Source organism: Oncorhynchus masou, chromosome 13 (genome assembly GCF_036934945.1).
Source record: "Oncorhynchus masou masou isolate Uvic2021 chromosome 13, UVic_Omas_1.1, whole genome shotgun sequence".
Taxonomy (NCBI): domain Eukaryota; kingdom Metazoa; phylum Chordata; class Actinopteri; order Salmoniformes; family Salmonidae; genus Oncorhynchus; species Oncorhynchus masou.
Genome location: NC_088224.1, coordinates 43,157,322 through 43,183,710, shown reverse-complemented (window position 1 = coordinate 43,183,710; position 26,389 = coordinate 43,157,322). Strand labels below are relative to the sequence as shown.

At 41.6% G+C, this 26,389-nt stretch overlaps 1 protein-coding gene across 1 annotated transcript in view; it reads left to right on the top strand.

Moving 5' to 3' along the window:
• The first annotated feature begins 4,069 nt into the window (after nt 1-4,069).
• The window catches only part of LOC135552374 (zinc finger protein ZFPM2-like), a 120,243-nt gene continuing 97,923 nt past the window's right edge, over nt 4,070-26,389 (top strand). The window contains exons 1-2 of the mRNA XM_064983948.1: nt 4,070-4,273; nt 25,192-25,329. Of these exons, the coding sequence (XP_064840020.1) occupies nt 4,234-4,273; nt 25,192-25,329 (178 nt within the window). The 5' untranslated portion in view covers nt 4,070-4,233. The remainder of the gene's footprint in view (nt 4,274-25,191; nt 25,330-26,389) is intronic.

Genomic DNA, 26,389 nt, shown 5'->3' with positions numbered 1-26,389 from the left:
TTCGGGTACGCCACTGAAGCTTCGCCCCTGTGCTTTCTTTTCGAAGAAGCTCAGCCCAGCGGAGCGAAACTATGCTGTGGGGAACCGAGAGCTGTTAGCTGTCGTAGAAGCTTTGAAGGTGTGGAGTCATTGGCTTGAGGGGGCTAAACACCCTTTTCTCATCTGGACTGACCACCGCAATCTGGAGTACATCCGGCAGGCGAAGAGATTGAATCCTCGCCAGGCAAGGTGGGCCATGTTTTTCACTCGTTTTGTGTTTACTCTTTCTTACAGACCAGGCTCCCAGAACGTTAAGGCAGATGCATTGTCTCGGCTGTATGACACAGAGGAGCGGTCCATGGATCCCACTCCCATACTCCCAGCTTCGTGTCTGGTGGCGCCGGTAGTGTGGGAGCTGGACGCGGACATTGAGCGGGCGTCACGTGCAGAGCCTTCTCACCCTGAGTGTCCAGCTGGTCGTCTGTACGTTCCGTCTGCTGTCCGCGACCGATTGATATATTGGGCTCACACGTCACCCTCCTCTGGTCATCCTGGGATAGGTCGGACGATGCGCTGTCTTGAAGGGAGGTACTGGTGGCCCACTTTAGCTAAGGACGTGAGGATTTATGTTTCTTCCTGCTCGGTGTGCGCCCAGTGCAAGGCTCCTAGACACCTGCCCAGAGGTGAGCTACAACCTCTACCCGTTCCTCAACGGCCATGGTCGCACCTGTCAGTGGATTTTTTGACTGATCTTCCACCTTCACAGGGTTACACCACGATCCTGGTCGTTGTGGATCGGTTTTCAAAGTCCTGTCATCTCCTCCCTTTGCCCGGTCTCCCTACGGCCTTACAAACTGCAGAGGCCCTGTTTACACACGTTTTCCGGCACTATGGGGTGCCTGAGGATATAGTGTCTGATCGGGGTCCCCAGTTCACATCAAGGGTCTGGAAGGCGTTCATGGAGCGTCTGGGGATCTCGGTTAGTCTTACCTCAGGTATTCACCCCGAGAGTAATGGGCAGGTGGAGAGAGTTAACCAGGATGTGGGTAGGTTTCTGCGGTCTTATTGCCAGCATCGGCCGGGGCAGTGGGCGAAGTTCGTGCCATGGGCAGAGATGGCTCAGAACTCGCTACGTCACTCCTCCACTAACCTTACTCCCTTTCAATGTGTATTAGGGTATCAGCCGGTTCTGGCTCCTTGGCATCAGAGCCAGACCGAGGCCCCTGCGGTGGACAATTGGTTTCGGCACGCTGTGGAAACCTCGGAGGCAGCCCACGTCCACCTTCAGCGTGCCATAAGGCGCCAGAAAATTGGAGCAGACCGTCGCTGCAGTGAGGCCCCAGTGTTCGCACCAGGGGACATTGTCTGGCTCTCGACCCAAAACCTGCCCCTTCGCCTGCTCTGCCGGAAGCTGGGTCTGCGGTTTGTGGGGCCGTTTAAAGTCCTGAGGAGAGTGAACGAGGTATGTTATAGGTTACAACTACCCACCCATTACCGTATTAACCCCTCGTTCCATGGGTATCTCCTCAGGCCGATGGTGGCTGGCCCGCTCCAGGAGGCTGAAGTGCGTGATGTTCCTCCGCCTCCTCTAGACATCGAGGGGGTTCCGGCGTACTCTGTTCGATCCATTTTGGATTCGAGACGTCGGGCGAGGGGCCTTCAGTACCTCGTGGACTGGGAGGGGTACGGGCCGGAGGAGAGATGCTGGGTTCCGGTGGAGGACGTGTTAGATCCTTCCATATTATCAGAATTCCACCGTCTCCATCCGGATCGCCCTGCACCTCGCCCTCCGAGTCGTCCCCGAGGCCGGTGTCGACGCGCAGCTGGAGCCGCGCGTCAGGGGGGGTACTGTCACGACTTCTGCCGAAGTAGTTGCCTCCCCTTGTTCGGGCGGTGCTCGGCGTTCGACGTCACCGGTCTTCTAGCCATCATTGATCCTTTTTTTCATTTTCCATTGGTTTTGTCTTGTCTTCCCACACACCTGTTTTCAATCCCATTCATTACCTGTTGTGTATTTAACCCTCTGTTTCCCCTCATGTCTTTGTCAGAGATTGTTTTATTGTCAGTGTAGTGTGATTGTTGTATAGGTGCGCGTCGGGTCCTCGTACCCATGTTTGTTTATGTACATTTAGTGTTATGGAGCATACTCCGTGAACTTTATTAAAAGACTCCATTTTTACACTCCATTTTACTCTCCTGCGCCTGACTTCCCTGCCACCTATTACACCTATGCATGACAAATAACCTCAACCTAAAACATCTTACCTGGGAATATTGAAGACTCATGTTAAAAGGAACCACCAGCTTTCATATGTTCTCATGTTCTGAGCAAGGAACTGAAACGTTAGCTTTCGTACATAGCACATATTGCACTTTTACTTTCTTCTCCAACACTTTGTTTTTGCATTATTTAAACCAAATTGAACATGGAGCCGCGCGTCAGGGGGGGTACTGTCACGACTTCTGCCGAAGTCGTTGCCTCCCCTTGTTCGGGCGGTGCTCGGCGTTCGACGTCACCGGTCTTCTAGCCATCATTGATCCTTTTTTTAATTTTCCATTGGTTTTGTCTTGTCTTCCCACACACCTGTTTTCTATCCCATTCATTACCTGTTGTGTATTTAACCCTCTGTTTCCCCTCATGTCTTTGTCAGAGATTGTTTTATTGTCAGTGTAGTGTGATTGTTGTATAGGTGCGCGTCGGGTCCTCGTACCCATGTTTGTTTATGTACATTTAGTGTTATGGAGCATACTCCGTGAACTTTATTAAAAGACTCCATTTTTACACTCCATTTTACTCTCCTGCGCCTGACTTCCTTGCCACCTATTACACCTATGCATGACAAATAACCTCAACCTAAAACATCTTACCTGGGAATATTGAAGACTCATGTTAAAAGGAACCACCAGCTTTCATATGTTCTCATGTTCTGAGCAAGGAACTGAAACGTTAGCTTTCTTACATAGCACATATTGCACTTTTACTTTCTTCTCCAACACTTTGTTTTTGCATTATTTAAACCAAATTGAACATGTTTCATTATTTACTTGAGGTTAAATTGATAATTGTACTATATACTTATTATAAGTTAAAATAAGTGTTCATTCAGTATTCAATAATTGTCATTATTACAACAAAAAAACGGCCAATTAATCGGTATCGGCTTTTTTGGTCCTCCAATAATCGGTATCGGTATTGGCGTTGAAAAATCATAATCGGTCAACCTTTACTTTGTGCGTGATTGTTTATTGTTAGGTTTGTACGTTTCCGGCTGGTTCATTCCCGGGTGCTGTCTTACTCAAGAAAACAGAAAAAGAGACGATGTAACGATATTCTTCGTCCTCCTCTGACAAGGAGTAAGAAATGTCGGACCAATGCGCAGCGTGGTATGTGTTCATGATGTTTAATGACTGAACACTGAAAATACAAAATAACAACGTGAAATAAACGAAAACCAAAACAGTCCTGAAAGGTGCAGAAAACACTAGACATAAAATAATTACCCACAACTAAAATAGGGAAAACAGGCTACCTAAGTATGATTCTCAATCAGAGACAACAAACAACACCTGCCTCTGATTGAAAACCATACCAGGCCAAACACATAAACACAACATAGAAAAAAGAACATAGACTACCCACCCCAACTCACACCCTGACCAAACTAAGACAAAGACATAACAAAGGAACTAAGGTCAAAACGTGACAGACGATGTTTGTATGCGGCTATATTTTTAATTTTATTGTTTGCCAACTGATATGTGACACATAATAATGCAAAAATAACATGCAAAACAGTCAAGCCCAAAAAAAGGCCAGCTTTATTAACTCAATGATATATATATATATTATTATTTTTTCCGTTTTTTGATAATAATGTGGGGCTCAAAACAGGTGGGGCTCACCTGCCGTGAATGAAGGGGCCCCTCTGGTCGTGCTAGTATTGCGCCTACAGCAATGGAACACCGGGAGGCACACACCTCTTCTGAAACAAAAACGCGATCCTCTGTCAACGTCTCGCTTCAGTTCACGCGCACATCAGAGAACTACAGCCCTCTCAAAGGACTAGGTACGAGCGCGAGAGAAAAGAGAAGCTAAATACACCACGGGTGCTTGAGTCGTTTTATGTCAGTTACATGTAGCCTACTGTTCAATACCTATATTGTGGTTGGCGTTTGGATGAATCAAAAGGCATACTTGAGAAAATAACAGAAGGAATCAAGTGAGCAGCTCTCAGCTCTGAGCACTGAGCAGGCATGTCCCGAAGGAAGCAGAGCAATCCAAGGCAATTTAAATGTAAGTTTCTATTTCTCTACCTTTTGTGTTGCTTTATTAAAAAACACATTTAAACACATGCTGTATTATCTTCAAAATATAGAATGTATTTCACAATAGAAAGTGAGAGACATCATTACGATCAACTTTTGATTCGTAAATATTTCAGCAGCCTAGGCATGTCCCGAAGGAAGCAAAGCAATCCAAGGCAATTTAAACGTAAATGACTTCTGTGTTGCTTTATTAAAACACAGAAAACACGGGTTACTGAAATATTTACGAATTAAAAGTTGATTGTAATGATGTTTCTCACTCTCTATTGTGAAATACATTCTACATGTTGAAAAAATACAGCATGGTGGAAATATGCAAGCGTATTTGGAAGAAATCATCATCATTATAGCAGTAGGCCTATATACTATATAATGAATGGTCACAATCATTTGTAAACAGTTGTATACAAAATGTTCTGGAGTTTTGTGAAATGTGGTATTTTTTGCAACTGTTGTTCTTGAGCTAGTGCAGCCTACTTTTTGTTGTTGTTGCTCTTTTCATAATATTTCTTAGAAGTGTATGATTTAATACAATGTATCCATGTGTTCCATCAGCAGCCATGTGAAATCCTTAGATTAGGGCCAACTGAATTTCAATTGACTGATGTCTTTATATGAACTGTAACTCAGTAAAATCTTGTTGCATTTATATTTTTGTTCAGTGTATTTTTAACTACTAAAAGTCACTGCATTAAATATAATTTTTCTGTGTGCTTGTGGGAAGATTTGTATTGTCATTTATCATTGATTCGGGGTAAAATCACCCAACACATTCTGATGACCTGTCCTAAACCTTTGACCTCATACAAAACCACTGCCCTCATATGGCATTTGTTTATATATATATATATATATATATATATATATATATATATATATTTGTTTGTTTGTTTATACATTGTTTACATGTTTCTAAATATATATATATATATTTATATATATAAATATATATATTTCATCATGGCTATGCCCGTGGCTGTTTATGATATGTTATGTTATTATTATGACAGTGTTATGCAACCCTTATTACCGAGGGTTCAAGTGAAGTGTTTACCTTGTATATAATGCAGTCTGTTCTGCTCACCTTATGTCATTGGACTGCCTTGGTGTTATCAGAGTAAAAACTCTAGTGTGTTTAAATCATTTAACTATTTCAACCATTCTAACTTACATTAGGTCAACGCACCTGTATGTACTTTAAGACAGTGTGTACTGTCATGCAGTGTGTACGTCTCACCCCCTATCATTGGGTTATACGTAATAGTAAAAACTCAAGTATAGTTGGGGGAATGTGGTGAGCCTGAGATCCAGCCATCAGCACAGACAGTTATAGCAGAGGACAAAAAGGTTGTTAAAGGGTGAGGAGGATTTTTCTGCTCCCCCTTCAATGGAACGCATTGCCCCTGCCTGTTATCTGGCCATGCGATTCACAGTGAGCAGAGTATTTTAATATTTAGCTTATTCCATTCTGGGGTGCCCTCTGCAGAGCAGATAAAAAAGAGGAGGTCTGAAAGAGCTCCATTAATTTGCCCCGATGACTGAGGTGATAAGGGGAGATAATGGAGAAGATAAGCTGTAGAAGATATACCATCAGACACCCCATTATTACCATTAGAATTCCAGCCTGGCAGTCTGCAGTTTCCTGATAATCCCCCACCACCACTGGATGATAACACAAAAAATAGTCACTCTGTCCACACTCCCGAGGCCCTTTGTTATCCCACCTCCAGGATATTCTGATAATATGGTGATATATATATATTATGTCTTTTTTCCCCCGCCTCAACTTTTGTGCCCATATTAGTATAATTATTTCTCTATTTTTCCATCACACAGAGATATAACAAAGGCATTTCTTTCTGGAAATCTTTCACGGTGGTTTTTCCACCTTCTTTCATCTTGCCCCCCCCCCCCAAAAAAAATACAGAGATTTTATTGTAATAAGAGTTAGATCCCAAAACCAGATAGATGAAAAGGTGGTGTTGTATGGGAAAACATATATCAATGGTATCAGCCAAATCTAACCAGCCCAAGTTGGTAGCAGCTGTTGTTCTTTGCCTTATCACCTTCAAGCCAATATGCCAATAATTATTGTTCAGATTGGGCTGGCCAAAGTTATGACAGGGGGATTAAAATAATGTCCAGTGCATTGCAGATTGGGCTAGGCTGGGTATGTGTGATATGTGGTCGTGCTTTGAAACCTTCACAGTGTCCACACACCACCAATCTGCTCCTTCAGACGTAGTGTACTGTAAATATCCATGTTTCAATTGGGCACCTGTCCTGACTCTTTCTGCTAGTGTGCACACTGTAATGCACGGCTCTCCAACCCTGTTCCTGGAGAGCTACCCTCCTGTAAGTTTTCATTTCAACCCCAGTTGTAGCCAATTTAATTTGAGGTATTATCAACAGTGAAATACTCTGAAAAACGTGTTTCTCCAATATCCTTAGCCACGTTATTCCCACACTGTACAACTTTAAGAAGTACCGTATTAATTATTTACATAAAATTGCATGGCAATGCACTCTGGGTGATTTGAAGCGTAAACAGTCAATAATACCGTAAATTCCAAAGAAATCTTTGTTTAACAGTACATTACTGTTACTGTACAGCACTGTGGGATTGGCGACTTGCAACCTTTTCAAACAATTAGGATTGATAGGACTGAGAGACATCAAGGTCTGAAGTGAACCAAACATGGTGTGTAAAACGTTTACTGCATAGGATTTACCTAAACAAATTACACCAAACATTACACTGTAATAAAAACAGTGATTTATACAGTCCATTTTTACATTAATCAACAGTAAAATACTTTGAAGCATTATACTGCAACATACTGTAAATGATGGTGCATTATCAAAACATTTTGTGAGCAGTGAAAGAATTGCTGTATTTCGAATGATACTGTAATTCCATCCCACAGAATACAGTACCATAACGTATCTTTGGAGCGCTAAAAACCTTTTGACCACTAATGGGTGCACAGTGTTGTTGTTTCAGGCTCATAAACATATTTTGTGGTTTGCCTTGTAAGAGGCTATATTTGTTGCACCTGTGAGTGAGAACGCTGTACCAATTTAACTCCTATGTGGTTATAGTGACCCACTTGTTTTGAGACCCACATTTTTTTTTGCCTGTTTTGCCTGTTATTTTGGCATTAAAAAGTGTCATATATCAGTTTGCAAACAATGTAAAAAAAATAATATATATCATTGAGTTAATAAAGCCGCATACAAACATGGTCTCTTTTTTGTTTTCTTGAGTAAGGCAGGTCACTTTCTTATTCTATTGGTCAATAGGAAAGTGATCAGATGAAGCAAATGCTAAACTACAGGAATGCTTTGCTAGTACAAACTAGATTATGATCCGGGATTCTTCCGATGGCATTGAGGAGTACACCACATCAGTCACTGGCTTCATCAATAAGTGCATTGATGATGTCATCCCCATAGTGACCGTACGTACATACCCCAACCAGAAGCCATAGATTTCAGGCAACATCTGCACTGAGCTAAAGGCTAGAGCTGCTGCTTTCAAGGAGCGGGACTCTAACCCGGAAGCTTATGAGAAATCCCTCTATGCCCTCCGACGAACCATCAGACAGGCAACGCATCAATACAAGACTAAGCTTGAATCGTACTACACCGGCTCCGACGCTCGTCGGATGTGGCAGGGCCTGCAAACTATTACAGACTACAAAGGGAAGGACAGCCGAGAGCTGCCCAGTGACACAAGCCTACCGGACAAGCTAAATAACTTCTATGCTCGCTTCGAAGCAAGTAACACTGAAACATGCACGAGAGCATCAGCTGTTCCAGACGACTGTGTGATCACGCTCTCCGTAGCCGATGTGAGTAAGACCTCTAAACAGGTCAACATTCACAAGGCCGCAGGGCCAGACGGGTTGCCAGGATGTGTACTCAGATCATGCGCTGTCCCTGTCCCTGACCTGTCCCTGACGGAGTCTGTAATTCCAACATGTTTCAAGCAGACTGCCATAGTCCCTGTGCCCAAGAAGGTAACATGCCTCAATGACTACCGAACCGTAGCACGCATGTCTGTAGCCATGAAGTGCTTTGAAAAGCTGGTCATGGCTCACATCAACACCATTATCCCAGAAACTCTAGACTCTCTCCAATTTGTAGTAGGTGTACTGTAAAATGAAATACAGAATTTTGCTAGTTACTGTCAAATTCACAGCTGTAATGGTTTTCGTCCTCCTCTTCTGGGGAGGAGTAGGAAGGATCGGACCAATGCGCAGCGTGGTAAGTGTCCATAATATAATTTTAATGAAATACAACTGAACACAGAATACAAAAGAATAAGAGAATAAATGGAAACCGACACAGTCCCGTATGGAGCAAACACGGACACGGAAAATAATCACCCACAACCAAAATGGGAAAAACAGGCTACCTAAGTATGATTCTCAATCAGAGACAATGATCGACAGCTGCCTCTGATTGAGAACCATACCAGGCCAAACACAGAAATACAACATAGAAAAAAGAACATAGTCTACCCACCCCAACTCACGCCCTGACCAAACTAACACAAAGTCATAATAAAGGAACTAAGGTCAGAACGTGACAACGGCAACCCCTTTACAGTGTATAGTAGTTCCAGGTGATCAGAATTTGAATAAACAACATGAAATGCATGTTCTAAATATTCTAAATTCCCTTTATTAATTATAAAAGTCTGACTTCTATTGTTATTATATGCCAATTTGATAGTGTGGCTCTCAGTCAGTGAAGAATTAATAATTCCCAGATCAATGCGACATGAAGAGGTGTGACTGCATGCCAGCGTCTCTCTCTCCATTCCCAGCATCTGTGCACTCTGCTAATTAGGTAGACTGTGTTGTGGTCCATTGTTCTACAAAGAGGCGGCAGGTAGCCTAACGGTTAAGAGCGTTCGGCCAGTATCCAAAAGTTTTCCGTTTTGAATTCCAGATCGTACTAGGTGAAAATCTGTCAATGTGCCTTTGAGCAAGGCACTTAACTCTAATTGGGTAAGAGCGATTGACACATGTACAGTAGTTGGGACCTGACTAAGAGGAGTTCATGTTCCTTTCTCTCCCCTCTACAGTATTATAAAACAATACTCTGCATTGTTTCACTTTGATGATGGATATCACTGCGACCAAGATGGCACAGGGATGAAAGGAGTGTTGTCAGGTGATCCTCTCTGTTAGCAAGCGGAGCACTGAGCGGTCTGACCATGTCAGACCCTGTGGGAGGTTATGATAGGTGTTGATGACTGCTTTCTTTGTTAAATGAGAGGGGTTGATAACTACTTCCTCGGATGAATGAAAGGTGTTGATTTGTTACAGTGTTTCCCTTTTGGGGTAGATTTACTGTGGTGTACATTTGGGGCTATTGTGTTGAGAGGCTGGTTAGAAAGTGTTGGAGTTGATGAGAGTGAATGAATGAATTGTATGGACTGTTTGGGCAACTTTCTGTTGTGCCTCAATATGCAGAGAAAATGTGCATTAAAGAATAGAATCTGTCTTCAATTAACCACACTGGAAAAACTTTTAAAGTTTGTTTTGTGATGGAAGAATGAGGTACAAACTGGTGTGAACTGCTTAATTCCAGAATTGACACAATCATCGCAATCCATTGAAATTGGCCTTGTTCTTTTCTGATATAATCAATGTAAAAAAGCAATACTAGCAAGATGTTTATTTGACAAATCTTTATCACTTCTGTTCCAGTGTTTGTAGATTTGCTATTAGTGATGTCCAGCAAGCCTGCGGCAACAACATCCCTTTTATTTTCAGGTTAACCTTCAGTTAGCTTGCAGGGATCAATGCTTGTGTTAGTCAACCACCATTATCAGTTACACGATCTCCCTTCTGTTTGTTGTTGTTGAATAACATCGATACCAATATCTAGTCTGCTTATGGTAGAACACAGAATGTGAGTTGTGAAGAAAAAAAACATTGCAGGATTGAATTCTTTCATTGATTAGTTTTTCTGCACAGATGGATTTGTGGATTTTCCTCAAAGTATGGCAGGATAATCAGTGTGTTCTAATGTATTGTACATGTAAAGGATTTGATTCAGAGAGGAAGAAAGTTGATTTTGTTCTGTAATTCGCTTAATTTAATTCCTTGTTGTAATTTGAATAATCAGTGAAGTTCAGAAAGGATTTGACTAGAGAGAGAGAGAGAGAGAGAGAGAGAGAGAAGGCCTAACCCTACTAGTCTGAAGTCCAATTTCTCCTGTTTTCTGATGATTTGGTGCTCCTGTCCCTAACCAAGGGGGGTCTACATTAACACCTAGATCTTCTGCACAGATTCTGTCAGACAAGGGGCCCTGACAGTACATCTCAGTAAGACCAAAATTATGGTGTTCCAAAGAAGGTCCAGTTGCAAGGACAACAAATACAAATTCCATCTGGACACCGTTGCCCCCCCCCCCCCCAAAATAATGTTAACTTCCGCAATGCTGTGAACAAACTTAGAGACAACGCAAGAAGGGCCTTCTAACCCTATTACATAAAATTTGATATACTAAGTAGGATCTGGCAAAAAATACTTGAAACATTTATAGAACCCATTGCCCTTTATGGATGTGATGTCTGGGATCCGCTCATCAACCAAGAATTCACAAAATGGGACAATCACCAAATTAATACTCCGCATGCAGAATTCTGCAAAAATATTGCCAGAGTACAACATAAAACAGCAAATAATGCAGGCAGAGCAGAATTAGGCCGATACCCACTAATGATCAAAATCCAGAAAAGAGCCGTTAAATTCTACACCCACCTAAAAGGAAGCGATTCCCAAACCTTCGATAACAAAGCCATCACCTACAGAGAGATGAACCTAAGCAAATTGGTCCTGGGGCTCTGTCCACAAACAGACCACAGAGATCCCCAGGACAGCAACTCAGTTAGACCCAACCAAATCATGAGAAAACAAAGAGATAATTGCTTGACACATTGGAAAAAGTTAAAAAAAATGAGAAAACTAGAATGCTGTTTGGCCCTATACAGAGAGTGCACAGTGACAGAATACCTGACCAGTATGTATGACTGACCAAAGCTGCTGCTTCAGTTTCAACTGTTCTGCCTGCGGCTATGGAACCCTGACCTGTTCACCGGACGTGCTACCTGTCCCAGACCTGCTGTTTTCAGCTATCTAGAGACAGCAGGAGCGGTAGAGATACTCTGAATGATCGGCTTTGAAAAGCCAACTGACATTTATTCCTGAGGTGCTGACTTGTTGCACCCTCAACAACTACTGTGATTATTATTATTTGACCCTGCTGGTCATTTATGAACATTTGAACATCTTGGCCATGTTCTGTTATAATCTCCACCTGGCACAGCCAGAAGAGGACTAGCCACCCCTCATAGCCTGGTTTCTCTCTAGGTTTCTTCCAAGATTTTGGCCTTTCGAGGGAGTTTTTCCTAGTCACCGTGCTTCTACACCTGCATTGTTTGCTGTTTGGGGTTTTAGGCTGGGTTTCTGTACAGTACTTTGATAAATCAGCTGATGTAAGAAGAGCTATATAAATACATTTGATTTGATTTAAGAAAAGCTTTGACTATTCACAGACTCAGTAAGCATAGCCGTGCTATGGAGAGAGGCCGCCGTCGGCAGACCTGGCTCTCAAGATAAGACAGGCTATGTGCACACTGCCCACAAAATGAGGTGGAATCTGAGCTGCACTTCCTAACGTTCTGCCAAATGTTTGACCATATTAGAGACACATATTTCCCTCAGATTACACAGACCCATGCAGATCTCACTTAGACTTTTCAGCAAAACTCTAAACACATTCTCATACTCAAAACACATTCTGCACTCTAATGCACATGTCATCCATACTGGTAAACACAAGTGGCAACAATCAAATACAAATAGAGAACCCATGTCATTGATTGAACACAACCACTAAAAATGGATTTAACCTGTTTCAAATGATGCGACACAACCAATATAAACCAGTTCAGAGAGCAAACAGGTTGTTGAAGGTGGGAAGGAGAACGTCGGAGAATGGATACTGTAGTACAGTGCATTGTAGGCTGTATACTGTACAATAGACAAATTGTATGGCCCTGAACATTGTGCTTTACATTTATTAACAATACTGACTGCTCAATAGATTTTGACTGGTTGCAGGTTCATATCAACAAAGAACAATAATTACAGTATCACAGAGACAAAGGACAAGTTTGTGAGATGCAGGGTACAGTACTGTAAAAATAGGGGTACAAGGAGGAGGAAGAACAAAAATCAAAATTTCAAAGTGCAAAGCAGAGTAGTATTTCTGATCAAAAGACAATGACGTAAAAATATGAATATTTTTTTAGATTAAAAATGTACTTCTCCCTGAGAATTGTATGTTTTGAATAATGTGTTTTCTATTTTTCGGTGTATTGTTTACTGACTGCTTGAGAGTATATATAATTTTGATCACTTTGTTTATGATTTGAGAGCAGTGTTTGATTTTGAACACAGGTAAAACTGTTGTTTTGAGGTGAATGTTTCATTTTGCAAGAGGAGTCAGAGGTTATGTAAATAGTGTTTGAAGATGAGGTTTTGTGTTTAATGCTTTCAGGAAATGGAGCAAGGTTTCAGAAATTGTGTTTTAGCAATTGAGAAAAACTGTAATTGAAATTGACCTGTGAGTGAGTGAGTGAGTGAGTGAGTGAGTGAGTGAGTGAGTGAGTGAGAGACAGAGAGAGAGAGAGAGAGAGAGAGAGAGAGGGAGAAGGGAGAGGGAGAGGGTCTGGGTCTGAAGAGGAGAGTGAAGGTGATAAATTGGAAGGGAAGACAGACAGGTCTGATAAACACAGATTGGTTGATGTGAGGCAGCCAGACCAGCCACCAAGGAATCAACAGTTTGACTGTTGCAACTAGATCAAAATCTCTAGATCTCTTCAAACAGGGGGAACAGTAAGCAAGTCAAGGACAAACCCAGGTCAACTGTCCTCCCGTCTCCTTTCCTAGTGTTAACACTACCAGTGTCCCTCTATTGTGAAGTTTAGGCTTTATTTTGTTGACACTAAATACAGGAGGCAACACTTAAGGAAGTATTGGTGCTCCTCTCCTCTCTCCCAGTTAAAAGGGGGTGGGGGGGGGGGGGGCGGACGACATTCATTATTCTGGGGGATTTGAACCTTTGGTGGTTAAGGGCTGTGCAATCAGTCTTCCTAATCTCATTTAAAGATGGAAATGAACAATCAGTCTTCATGGTGAGGAAGAAAGCCCAGAGATGCACGTGGGTAGGATTATGGTAATGTGGGAATGAAACAAGCGTCTTTAATACACTGCACTAATAACTCTTTATGCATGCGAGAAGAAGATGGTTCCAACAAAAATGGGGGAGGACGAATCTCAATCACATTGTTTCTTTGAACTGAAAACTAAAATTTGCATGCAGATTTTTCAACATTAATCTGGCACTATTTGTTACAGATGGTAAATGTTCAGAGAACAAGTCAGAAAAAGGCCACAAAAAATCTCAGGGTAGGATTTCTGAGCTAGGATCAGGTCTTCCATGTCCATATGACCTTATTCATTATGATCTAAAAGGCTAAACTGATGCAATGTTGAGGGAGACATTTTTATCTTCCCTCAAGTCCTGGAGGTAAACAACAGTTAATTTAGGTCTCAGGTTGTTCTCTCTCTCTCTCTCTCTCTCTCTCTCTCTCTCTCTCTCTCTCTCTCTCTCTCTCTCTCTCTCTCTCTCTCTCTCTCTCTCTCTCTCTCTCTCTCTCTCTCTCTCTCTCTCTCTCTCTCTCTCTCTCTCTCTCTCTCTCTCTCTCTCTCTCTCTCTCTCTCTCTCTCTCTCTCTCTCTCTCTCTCTCTCTCTCTCTCTCTCTCTCTCTCTCTCTCTCTCTCTCTCTCTCTCTCTCTCTCTCTCTCGATTCCTGGCCCACTGAAAACAGCCATGATGCGATAGCAGCACAGACCTAGGGAGAAATAGAGAGAGGGAGAGAGAGAAAGAGTGAGTGATATAGAGAGAGGCCAGCGATAGAGAGAGCCGTTAGTCACGGCACTGAGGAGATTGGACACACAATGCAGCATGGCACCGCACAGCGTAACGTGGTGGATCGGATTCCCTTGTCCCCAGCCAAGGTGCCACAGCTGCGTGTTTGATGTGTGGCAGCCGGGCAGGAGGGGCATGTGGAGAGTGCTATGCTCTCTCTCTCTCCGAAATAAAAATTCTGATCGCATTATTGGCATGAAATACAATTTGTAGATTTTTCCAAAGCAGTATAGTAGTATAGCATTTCAGTAAATACAGTACAATGCAATGAGGATAATGAAATACAGTTAATTTCAGTAGTAATAATAATAATAGTACATATAATCATGTATACAGGTACAATAATACTGCTGTTGTATATTGTGTAATCTTCAGTTGATACATTTTATAAAAAATACAAATAAGATTATTAAAAAAAATATATATTGGCAAATAAATAAAAAACAAAATGTACATGGATGATGGTCTCACTATTACTTGTAAGTTATATACAATGTAAATACTTCAAGTAGTTAATGGCCATGGGATGTCCCTAAGACTATGGCAATCATATACGTACATACTGTATCTGGCAGTAATATTTTAGGTTTCTCATCCAAATTCACAGCTTTATGTCATTAGTAAATGCATAGAAGTTGGGAATTGATTGAGATATTTTCTTGAAAAATATTTGGGAGTATTTCTCACAGTAGAGGAAAAAGTGCATCTCTCTCTCTACCTCCCCTGTCGTGCAGTGACCACATAGACACTCCTCTTTGGATAGCCATGTCTTTTTGTGTCTCCCTTTTTCGATAGCCAATTAGTGATCACTGAGCCTGCATTTGGTCAGGATCTGTCTATGTTTTGTATCTCTGATAGCTCTGCAGCTCAGTAGTACTGTGTTTAAGCATTTTATTCTTGATTCTGCCAGGGCCACATGCCTTTCCAGGTTTAAGGCGTTGTATTTTCTTTGAAAGTTCAGCCTGTGTAAGTTGGTAGTCTATTGGGTTCTGGTTGTTTTTAATTGTGTGTTGTAAGGAGCTGCGTTTTTCTTGAACATTTTGGGGATTTAAATTAAGGTCTTCTGATGGTATTATTTCATAGAGGTTTTCTAAAAAGAATTATCCAAATGTTACCATTTTGAATGGCTCGGTCATTCCTTTGTTTTCCATTTAAACCATTCCATTTCTCCCAGAACAATCTTCAATCTCTTTCAGAGTATTTCCAAAATGCTTCCATTTCTTCCATCTTAGATTTTGTTTGTATTCTTTCAATGTGTCACAATATTGTTGCCGAACGTCTCTATCCTGTGGTTGGTGATGTTTTCTACTTGATAAAGCTCTAAAACATTTTCTTATGAGATTACATTCAGCATCAAACAATTTCCCTTTTTGAGGTTTCCAATTGTAATTTATTTTCCCCGTTTGCATAAATGTACTTTTGTGGCTACTTTATGATATATCTCATTTCATTTATTCACAGCCAAATTTATGTTAGGGAGGTTTGGGCTGAATGTACTTGAAAGGAAATCAATGATACAGATTGTAATTTCTGGGCAATGCAATGCTGTGTTTAAGTGTGCTGCGATGTCAGGGGCCCATCTGCATATTTTATTTAGATTAATCAGTGTACACAAACTCCCGCCCGTAATGGTGTCTGTGGTCTGACAGTGAATGCACTAATGGTGGAGGGGTTCAAGTCTGAGATTGCATGGTCAACAACATTGGTCACAAGAGCTGAGCAGTAGGTGAATCTTCCCAAAGAAGAGATGCACTCTCCTTTCCATTTTAGTTTACTACCTGGTCAGGGCTATTTCTATTACTAGTCGGGTATATGGAGGGACGTCCAAATTTACTGTATGTCTATTACCCTCAGGCTTTGCGGTTCAGAAGCTGTTCTAGCATTAAAATCCCTACACAAACTGACATTCCCCTCATCTTGAAACTGCTTGGTCTCCCTTTGGAGATCATAGTAAGATGAATATGAGAGAGAAGCATAAACCACACCTGTATAATATATAAATGTATGTATAAATGTATAAATCATTGTCACTAAGGATTGTGCCCTTTTCTGAGTTTAACCAAATCTGGGTGTTACCCTTTTTATTTTTCTCAGTGAAGGGTCCCGTTTATATCATATGATCAATCCTCCCAAGTCCCTGCCCTGTTTTATGTTTTTATGTTTTAATGATTGAAGTAGAATTTCCCTATAGCCCAAAGGACTTTTAGAGTTTGTGGTCTTAAGACCTAAGGTAGAGGAGTACAAGCCCTGGATAATTCAATAATAAAACCCAACTAAAATATAAATGCAACATGCAACAATCTGAGTTACGGTTCATATAAGGAATTCACTTAATTGAAATTCATTAATTAGGTTCTAATCCATGGATTTCACATGCCTGGGAATGCAGATATGCATCTGTTGGTCACAGATTCTTTAAAAAAAGGTAGCGAGCTTCCCGGGTGGCACAGTGGTTAAGGGCGCTGTACTGCAGCGCCAGCTGTGCCACCAGAGACTCTGGGTTCGCGCCCAGGCTCTGTCGTAACCGGCCGCGACTGGGAGGTCCGTGGGGCGACGCACAATTGGCCTAGCACTGTCCGGGTTAGGGAGGGTTTGTCTGGTAGGGATATCCTTGTCTCATCGCGCACCAGTGACTCCTGTGGCGGGCGCAGTGCGCGCTAACCAAGGTTGCCAGGTGCAAGGTGTTTCCTCCGACACATTGGTGCGGCTGGCTTCCGGGTTGGATGCGTGCTGTGTTAGGTTGGATGCGTGTTGGTTGGGTTGTGTATCGGAGGACGCATGACTTTCAACCTTCGTCTCTCCCGAGCCCGTATGGGAGTTGTAGAGATGAGACAAGATAGTAGCTACTAATAATTGAATACCACGAAATTGGGGAGAAAAAGGGGAATAATTAAAAAAACAAAAAACAAAACAAAAAGGTAGCGGTGTGACCACCATTTGCTAAAGAGTTGATTGCGGCCTGTGGAATATTGTCGACCCAGAGCATCCCAAACATGCTCAATGGGGTGGCATGTCTGGTGAATATGCAGGAAGAAATAGGACATTTCCAGCTTCTAGGAATTGTGTACAGATCCTTGTGACATGGAGCAGTGCATTATCATGCAGAAACACGAATTGATGGCGGCGGATGAATGGTACGACAACGGGCCTCAGAATCTCGTCACGGTATCTCTGTACATACAAATTGCAATCGATAAAATACAATTGTTTTTGTTGTCTGCCTATACCATAACCCCACCGCCTCCATGGGGCACTCTGTTCACAACATTGACATGAGCAGACCGCTCGCCCACAAGTCTCCATACATGCTGTCTGCCATCTGCCCGGTACAGTTGAAACCATGATTAATCCGTGAAGAGTACACTTCTCCAGCATGCCAGTGGCCATCAAAGGTGAGCATTTACCGTCTGAAAGCGGTTACGACGCCAAACTGAAGTCAGGTCAAGACCCTGGTGAGGACGAGGAGCCCACAGATGAGCTTCCCTGAGACCGTTTTTGACCGTTTGTGCAGAAATTCTTAAGTTGTACAAACCCACAGTTTCATCAGTTGTCCAGGTGGCTGGTCTTAGACAATACCACAGGTGAAGAAGATTGATGTGGAGGTCCTGGGCTGGCGTAGTTACACGTGGCCTGCGATTGTGAGGCTGGTTGGACGAACTGCCAAATTCTCTAAAATTACAGTCCTATGGTAGAGAAATGAACATTTAGTTCTCCGGCAACAGCTCTGGTGGACATTCCTGCAGTCAGCATGCCAGTTGCATGCTTCCTCAAAACATGAGACATCTGTTCCTAATGAAGTGACAATGGGCTGATTGATTTGAAAATGCTTATTAGGTTTCACGCCTTAGTGTTATTATGAACACTGGTAAGATGCATGTCTATGGAGATGCTAACCATAACTTCTATTGTAGTCTCAGGTGCTGCTGCAGTGCTGTGTCCCTGGGCCAAGCAAGCTACGGTCACCAGGTTCGAAAACCAGGAGCCAGGCATTAGCCAGCATTGTGTGTATGTGTGTGTTTGTGTGTATGGGTGCGTATGTGTGTGTGTGCTTGCGTGCGTGCGTGCATGCGTCTGTCCGTGAGTGTGCATGGTATAGAGGCAGTGTAGTGGCTGAGGCTCAGGAATGATTTCCACATTCAATTACCTCACCTCTAATTAGGGGACCTGTGGAGGGCCCCAGCTCTGTGATACAGGCCCCAAACTGTACTGTGGAGCCAGCTGATAGTGTGCACTGGCGCTATCACCTTGCAAACACACTCCTATTACATCGCAGGAGGGAGACAAACATAACCATGTAATTTACAGTCACTCAGATCATACCTGCATATTTTATTTTGTAGGTTAGTGTGTGTGTGTCTCTATGTGTTGTGGTTTCTCTAGCTCTTCTGATTCAGTCAGTGTTTGAGAGAAGGAAGGCTTGTCCCTCATCCATTTCTGTACATTTGTATTGTTCGTATCACAGTCAGACTACCAGAGCTTATAAAAATGTTTTTTTTTGTGAGCTTTATCAACAAGTGAATTACAACACAATCCACCCAATCAATCAATCAATCAATCAAATTGTATTTGTCACATGCTGCGTAAACAACAGGTGTAGACTAACAGTGAAATTCATACAGGCCCTTCCCAACAATGAAGACAGAAAAAAAGCTAAATAATAGAAAAACAATAAAAGAAGGAATAAATACACAATGAGTAATGATAACTTGGCTATATACACGTTACCAGTACCGAGTTGATGTGCAGGGTACGAGGTAATTGTGGTAGATATGTACAGTACAGTGCATTCAGAAAGTATTCAGAGCCCTTCCCAATTTCATCATTTTATTACGTTACAGCCTTATTCTAAACTGTATTAAATTAATTTCCTCATAAATCTACACACAATACCCCATAATGACAAAGCAAAACAGTTTTATTTTTTATGTTTGCACATTTATTAAAAATTTAAACAGAAACACTTTATTTACATAAGTATTCAGACCCTTTGCTATGAGAAATTGAGTTCAGGTGCATCCTGTTTCTATTGATCATCCTTAAGATATTTCTACAACTTGATTGGAGAAACAAATTTTATAGATTTTTTCCCGGAAGGTTCTCTCATCTCCACAGAGGAACTCTAGGGGTTCTGTCAAAGTGACCACCAAGGCCCTTCTCCCCCAATTGCTCAGACTGAACCAGGTTTTCCTCTTGTCTGTGTTTAGCACCATTCTGTTGATTTTTATTCCACATCAGTTATCTGATGCTAGCTGTAGAATCCAATTTAAAAAACAGATACTGTCACGTCTACTCCTGCTCCGGAATACTATCCACCGGTCCTGGGAATCATCATTGCTAACACCTGGCACTCATCATTACGCACACCTGGCACTCATTGTTATGACTCACACCTGGACCTCATAACCTCCTCTTTTTAGGTCCCTTCCTTTTGTTCAATCCTCAGTTGGTATTGCACCTGCGTTCATGTTACCTCGCTTCTGTTACTCTGTGTTGTTTCATGTTTGTTGTTTTCATTAAACGTTTCACCTGCACCTGCTTCTCGACTCACGTCGTCATCGTTACAGATATAAATATAACTTATGGAACAGTGGGGACTGTGAAGAGTCAGACACACGCATACACATGATAACACACGCACTCTACACACACGTACACATGTACTTTGTCTGGTGTAAATCAGACTGAACAAGATTTTCCTCTATATCTGTGCTTAGCTCCATTCTGTTTCTTCTTATCCTGAATAACTCCTTAATGATTACAACAGCCATGGCTACATGGAACTCTATTCCACATCAGTTAACTGATTTTGTATTGTGTGTATATACGTATGTGCTAGTAGGGTAGTGGCACGAGGGCACACACTTAATGTGTTGTGAAAAGTATTATGAAATGAAATTATATGTAACTGCCTTAATGTTGCTGGACCCCAGGAAGAGTAGCTGCTCCCTTGGCAGCAAATAATAGGGATCCATAATAAATACAAGCAGACCAATAACATGATGCAGCCACCACTATGGTTGAAAATATGGAGACTGGTACTCAGTAATGTGTTGCATTGGATTTGCCCCAAACATAACACTTTGTATTCAGGACAATCAGTGAATTGCTTTGCCACATGTTTTGCAGTATTACTTTAGTGCCTTGTTGCAAACAGGATGCATGTTTTGGAATATGTTTATTCTGTACGGTCTTCCTTTTCACTCTGTCAATTGCGTTAGTATTGTGGAATAGCTACAATGTTGTTGATCCATCCTCAGTTCTCTTATCACAGCCATTAAACTATGTAATTGTTTTAAAGTAACCATTGGCCCCATGGTGAAACCCCTGAGCGGTTTCCTTCCTCTCTGGCAACTGAGTTAGTAAGCACGCCTGTGTCTTTAGTTACTGGGTGTATTGATACACCATCCAAAGTGTCATTAATAACTTCACCATGCTCAAAGGGATATTCACTGTCTGCTCCCCCCCCCCCCCCCCCCCCCAATAGGTGACCTTCTTTGTGAGACACTGGAAAACCTCCTTGGTCTTTGTGGTTGAATCTGTTTTTGAAATTCATTGCTTGACTGAGGGACCTTACAGATCATTTTATGTGTTGGGTACAGAGATGAGGTAGTCATTCAAATCAGGGTGAACACAGTGGGAGTCCATGCAACTTATGTGACTTGTTAAGCATATTTTTATTCCTAAACTTATTTTGGCTTGCCATAACAAAGGGGTTGAATACTTATTGACTCAACACATTTCAGCTTTTCATTTTAAATTAATTTGTAAAAATGTTAAACAATTCCACTTTGACATTATGAGGTACTGTGTGTAGGCCAGTGACAATGAAAAGTAAATGTAATCCATTTTATTTTCAGGCTGTAACACAACAAAATGTGGAAAAATCAAGGGGTGTGAATATCCCTACCTACAGTGCCTTCAGAAAGTAAAGTGACTAGGCAATAGGATAGATAAACAGTAGCAGCAGTGTGTGATGAGTCAAAAGAGTTAGTGCAAAAAGGGTCAATTTGTATTTTGTATTTATTATGGATCCCCATTAGCTGCTGACAAGGCAGCAGCTACCCTTCCTGGGGTCCAGCAAAATTAAGGCAGTTATACAATTTTAAAATCATTACAATACATTCACCGATTTCACAACACACTGCAATACAGAGAGTCAGTATAGATATTGGTTTGCTATTTAACTAAGTATTTGGCAGTCTTATGGCTCGGGGGTAGAAGCTATTCAGGGTCCTATTGGTTCCAGACTTGGTGCATCGGTATCGCTTGCCATGCGGTAGCTGAGATAACAGTCTGACTTGGGAGGATGAAGTCTTTGAACATTTTTAGGGCCTTCCTCTGACACCGCTTGGTATAGAGGTCCAGGATGGCAGGGAGCTCTGCCCCAGTGAAGTACTCGGTCGTACGCACTACCCTCTGTAGCACCTTACAGTCAGATGCAGAGCAGTTGCCATACCAAGCGGTGGTACAGCCAGTCAAGATGCTCTCAATGGTGCTCTCACGCTGTGTGTAAGAATAAGAGAGAGTAAAGTCTGTTGACATTGTCAGTTTTAAGGGACTCAAATCGAACAGCCAAAAAGCACATTGAGTCGGATATTTCAAGCCACATTTCAAACACCTTCGTCGGTAGTTTGAAGTCAGATACAAATCAGCAGCTACCTAGCTACTGTATATACTGTATTATACTATATACTGTACTGCTGTGGCTAGCCAGAAAGGACTAGTTTTGAAAGTCGGATCATCTTATCCTTTAAGGCTTTAAAAGTGTTCTTACACTATCACTTTGAACATTCTAAGCAACTGGGAAACATCCGTAGCAGGCATTGTTGTCACCTTAGCTTGCTGCATAACTTCTGAGTGATAGGAAGCACGAGCACCACCACCAATCAGCCCACACCACCGTGCACACACCCATCGTTACTTTGTCAACTAGCGTAGCCATGTTAGCAAATGACTTCTGTCTGTACACACACAAAAGGCCTTACTGCTCAAAACTGATTAGAGCATTAAGGACTGCAGTGTGAACAAGGCTTAAGAGCACACACATGCATGCACAAACATACTCACATGTGTAAGTGCACACACAGACACACATACACACGTTACATTCTTCTCTCAATGTGGGGACCTAAAATGTATTTCCATTCAAAATCCTATTTTCCCTAACCCCTAACCCTAAGCTTAACCCTTACCCTAACCCGTAACCCTAAACCTAACCAGTAACCTCTTACATGACTCTAATTTGAACCCTAACCCCTAAGCTTAAAATAGCCTTTGCCCTTATGCGGACGTGGGAAATGTCCACACGAGGGATACTTTTCCTTGTTGTTACTATCCTTTTGGCGACTTTTGGGGATTGAAGATCACCACAAGGATATTTGTATTTGTATTTATTTATTAATGAGCCCCATCCTGTGGTCCAGCACAGTTATATACAGTTTAAAATTTGACATGACATTACATTTCATAACACTTTACACAACACATTTAGTGTGTTCCCACAGGCCACTACTCCACGATCACATACAGTATTTACAATAAAAACATCCATGTGTACGTGTGTGTAGAGTTCGTGTCTTATCACGTGTGTGTGTGTCTGTGCCTTTGTGTGTCTCTTCACTGTCCCCGCTGTTCCATAAGGTGTATTTTTACCTGTTTTTAAAATTCTGATTCTACTGCTTGGAATAGATGTGGAATAGATGCCCATGTAGTCATGGCTCTACACGACTGAAAAGTAGTCCAGGTGCGACAAAACTAGAAGAACACACCCACCCGCACGCACGCACACGCACACGCACACACACACACAAAACCAATATTCTCTTTACACCTCATGTATCCTCAGTCATGACTCCAAGCATAAATTCTAATGTAAATATGCAAAGTTTCAAATGACTTGAAAAAATGTCATACAGTATTTCAAAGGTGAAAATGTCCTGAACTAATTCCTTCAGGCAGGTAGGTAGCAGCAATTCCTTCACCGCCCCTGATTAAAGCAAAAACAGGAATATACAAATATCAAAGAATTTGCGTAGCTCGGAGCAGCAATGAATCATTGGGATTTAAATGAGTACAATTGTGTGGAGGGGAGGAAAATTAATCAAATATGAACTTCCCAAAGGCATCAGGAGAAAATGAAAAAAAAATCAACATTGTAATGGCAGATAAAAAAGTGTGTTATGTTCTGACTACCTTCAGTGGCTTGCTTTTGCTTTTGTGAATATTTAGCCCTGCAGTGCAACCTTAGGCTTTTGGATCAGTTCCCGTTTGGCTCACTGTGGAATAACAACTTTGTTGTGTAGAATATGCTTTTATTCGGAATTTAAAAGCAGAGTGGAGTAGAACCCATTGATTGTATCAACCTATTTCTCTCTTGATAAAAATGTTTTCTATTGTTCTAGTCTAATCTCTGCCTGAGAAGAGGAAAGACCTCTGTGAAGGCAGATTGTATTGATAATTGATGTGGACATCTTATTTTGGGAATGCTTGAACTGACTGTCATCTCTCTCTCTCTCTCTCTCTCTCGCTCTCGCTCTCTCTCGCTCTCTCTCACACACACACACACGCTCTCTCAATTCAATTTAAGGGGCTTAATGGCATGGGAAACATACGTTTACATTGCCAACAAAATATGTGAAATAGATAATAAACGAAAGTGTAATAAACAATAAAAAAAACAGTGAACATTACACTCACAAAAGTTCCAAAAGAATAAAGACATTTTAAATGTCATATTATGTGCAAATAGTTAAAGCACAAGAGGAAAATCAATAAACATAAATATGGGTTGTATTTACAATGGTGTTTGTTCTTCACTGGTTGCCCTTTTCTTGTGGCAACAAGTCACAAATCTTGCTGCTGTGATGACACACTGGGGTATTTCTTCCAATAGATATGGGAGTTAATCAAAATTGGATTTGTTTTCAAATTCTTTGTGGATCTGTGTAATCTGAGGGAAATATGTGTCTCTAATATGGTCATACATTTGGCAGGAGGTTTGGAAGTGCAGCTCAGTTTCCACCTCATTTTGTGGGCAGTGTGCACATAGCCTGTATACTCTTGAGAGCCAGGTCTGCCGACGGCGGCTTTTTTCAATTGTAAGGCTATGCTCACTGAGTCTGTACATGGTCAAAGCTTTCCTTAAGTTTGGGTCAGTCACAGTGGTCAGGTATTCTGCCACTGCGTACTCTTTGTTTAGGGCCAAATATCATTCTCGTTGGCTTTGTTTTTTTGTTCATTCTTTCCAATGTGTCAAGTAATTATCTTTTTGTTTTCTCATGATTTGGTTAGGTCTAAAGGGATCGGGAGACAGGCGCAGGAATGTGTCATCTTTTTTTAAATGTTAAATTTCACCCAAATTACAGCGTGCCATGTAAAGGCACGGAGATGAAGACCAAACAAACGCGTATGCAAAACCCAGGATTGAAACCACAAAAAAGAGCGAGGAGTACCTTGAATAAATACACCGGGGCGAGACCCGTAATCATCTGCGCAACACAAGCGGCCCGAAAGCCAAAACACAGTACAGGTACTCACATGACCAACGGACATTGGAACAATAATCGACAGCCCAATGGAAACCAAAGGGCACATGTATACAATTAGTGTGCGCAATGACACAGTTCCGGAGAGATCCGTGACAATATAGTGTTTTACGTTGTACACTAAGAATATTTTTGCAGAATCATCCATGCAGAGTCTCAATTGGGTGTTTGTACCGTTTTGTGAATTATTGGTTGGTGAGCGGACCCCAGACCTCGCAATGGGTCCTATAACTGATTTAAGTATTTTTCACCAGATCTTAATTGGTATGTTGAATTTTCTCATTCTCTCAATCTCAATTTTGTTCTCTCTCCCCCTTTTCGGAAGTTGGTGTGGAAGGGGGCCAGACGCTTTGTGAATTAGAGGAGAACGTGGCTCTGTCTTATGAAGACTCTATGGATGAGAACCTCTCTGATGATGCCGACCGCAAAAGTGTGAAAGATGCAGATGACTCCAGCAGCAAAGGTGATGCTTCTACTTTTTATATGCTAGCCATAGTATACATGTTGGTTTCTTTATATACTGTAACACTTGATAACTGTTGAGATCCCCCACCTCTTTTGAAAAAGTCCAACCATATAAGGAAATAAATTGTCGTCAAAGTTTTTTGTTTTATTATCCTGCTAAATGTCTAGAAAAATGCACAGAGGTTTTATACTGTCTAGATCTAACTGATGGGACTGGCAGTTAGTTGGCTTTAGTACCCAAAGAAGGAACAACAAACAACCTGAAACACAATCATCTTCCATTCCCCTCTTCAACATCTCCAGTAACACCCACCAAGAGTGAATCTGTCACTCCTTCCCTCTCTTTCTCTCCACTCCACCCCCATCATTCTCTGTTGCTGGAGGATCATTCGTTGCCTTTTCATTCTAGAATACAATTCCAACAAGAAGTGCGACATTGAGTGAGAAAAACCTCTTCTTTACTAACAAATGTATTGGTCATAGAAGGTCAATAACAACATGATCGCTGCAGGGTTTCAACATCCCGGTAAACAGTATACTATCACTAGCTCTCTGAACTGAAATTAAATGACACACATTTATCCTGGCCACACCTTACAATCACACCAGGCTAATTTGCGCACTGCTCCAGTCATTGAGGGGAAGATATTATATCTGTCGTCTCCCGTACTGGAATTCAACAACCCCAGGCCTATTTAAATTCACTTTCTGTTTAAATGGTACATGTGTTATTTAAAAATGATGAATCTTCCCTTGAAATGTATTTCAATATTTCCTGCGTTCAAGAAAGTTTGGAGACAGCAAACTTTATGAACTACCTGCAAGGAGGAAATCTTCAGAAGGGAAATCTTTCGAATTGGTGTTTCAGTTAATTAGTATCCTTTTGTTCTTTCTGTTAAGGAACGAAAGGGACAATGTTTCAGTGCATTTATTTCTACAAATGAAATTTAAAATATTTTGGCCACCTGCTTTTTTGTAATTGTGTGTGCTCATCGAAATTGTATTTGTCTACAGGTGAAGACATGTATTTGATATATTTTAAATAATTTACATGTACG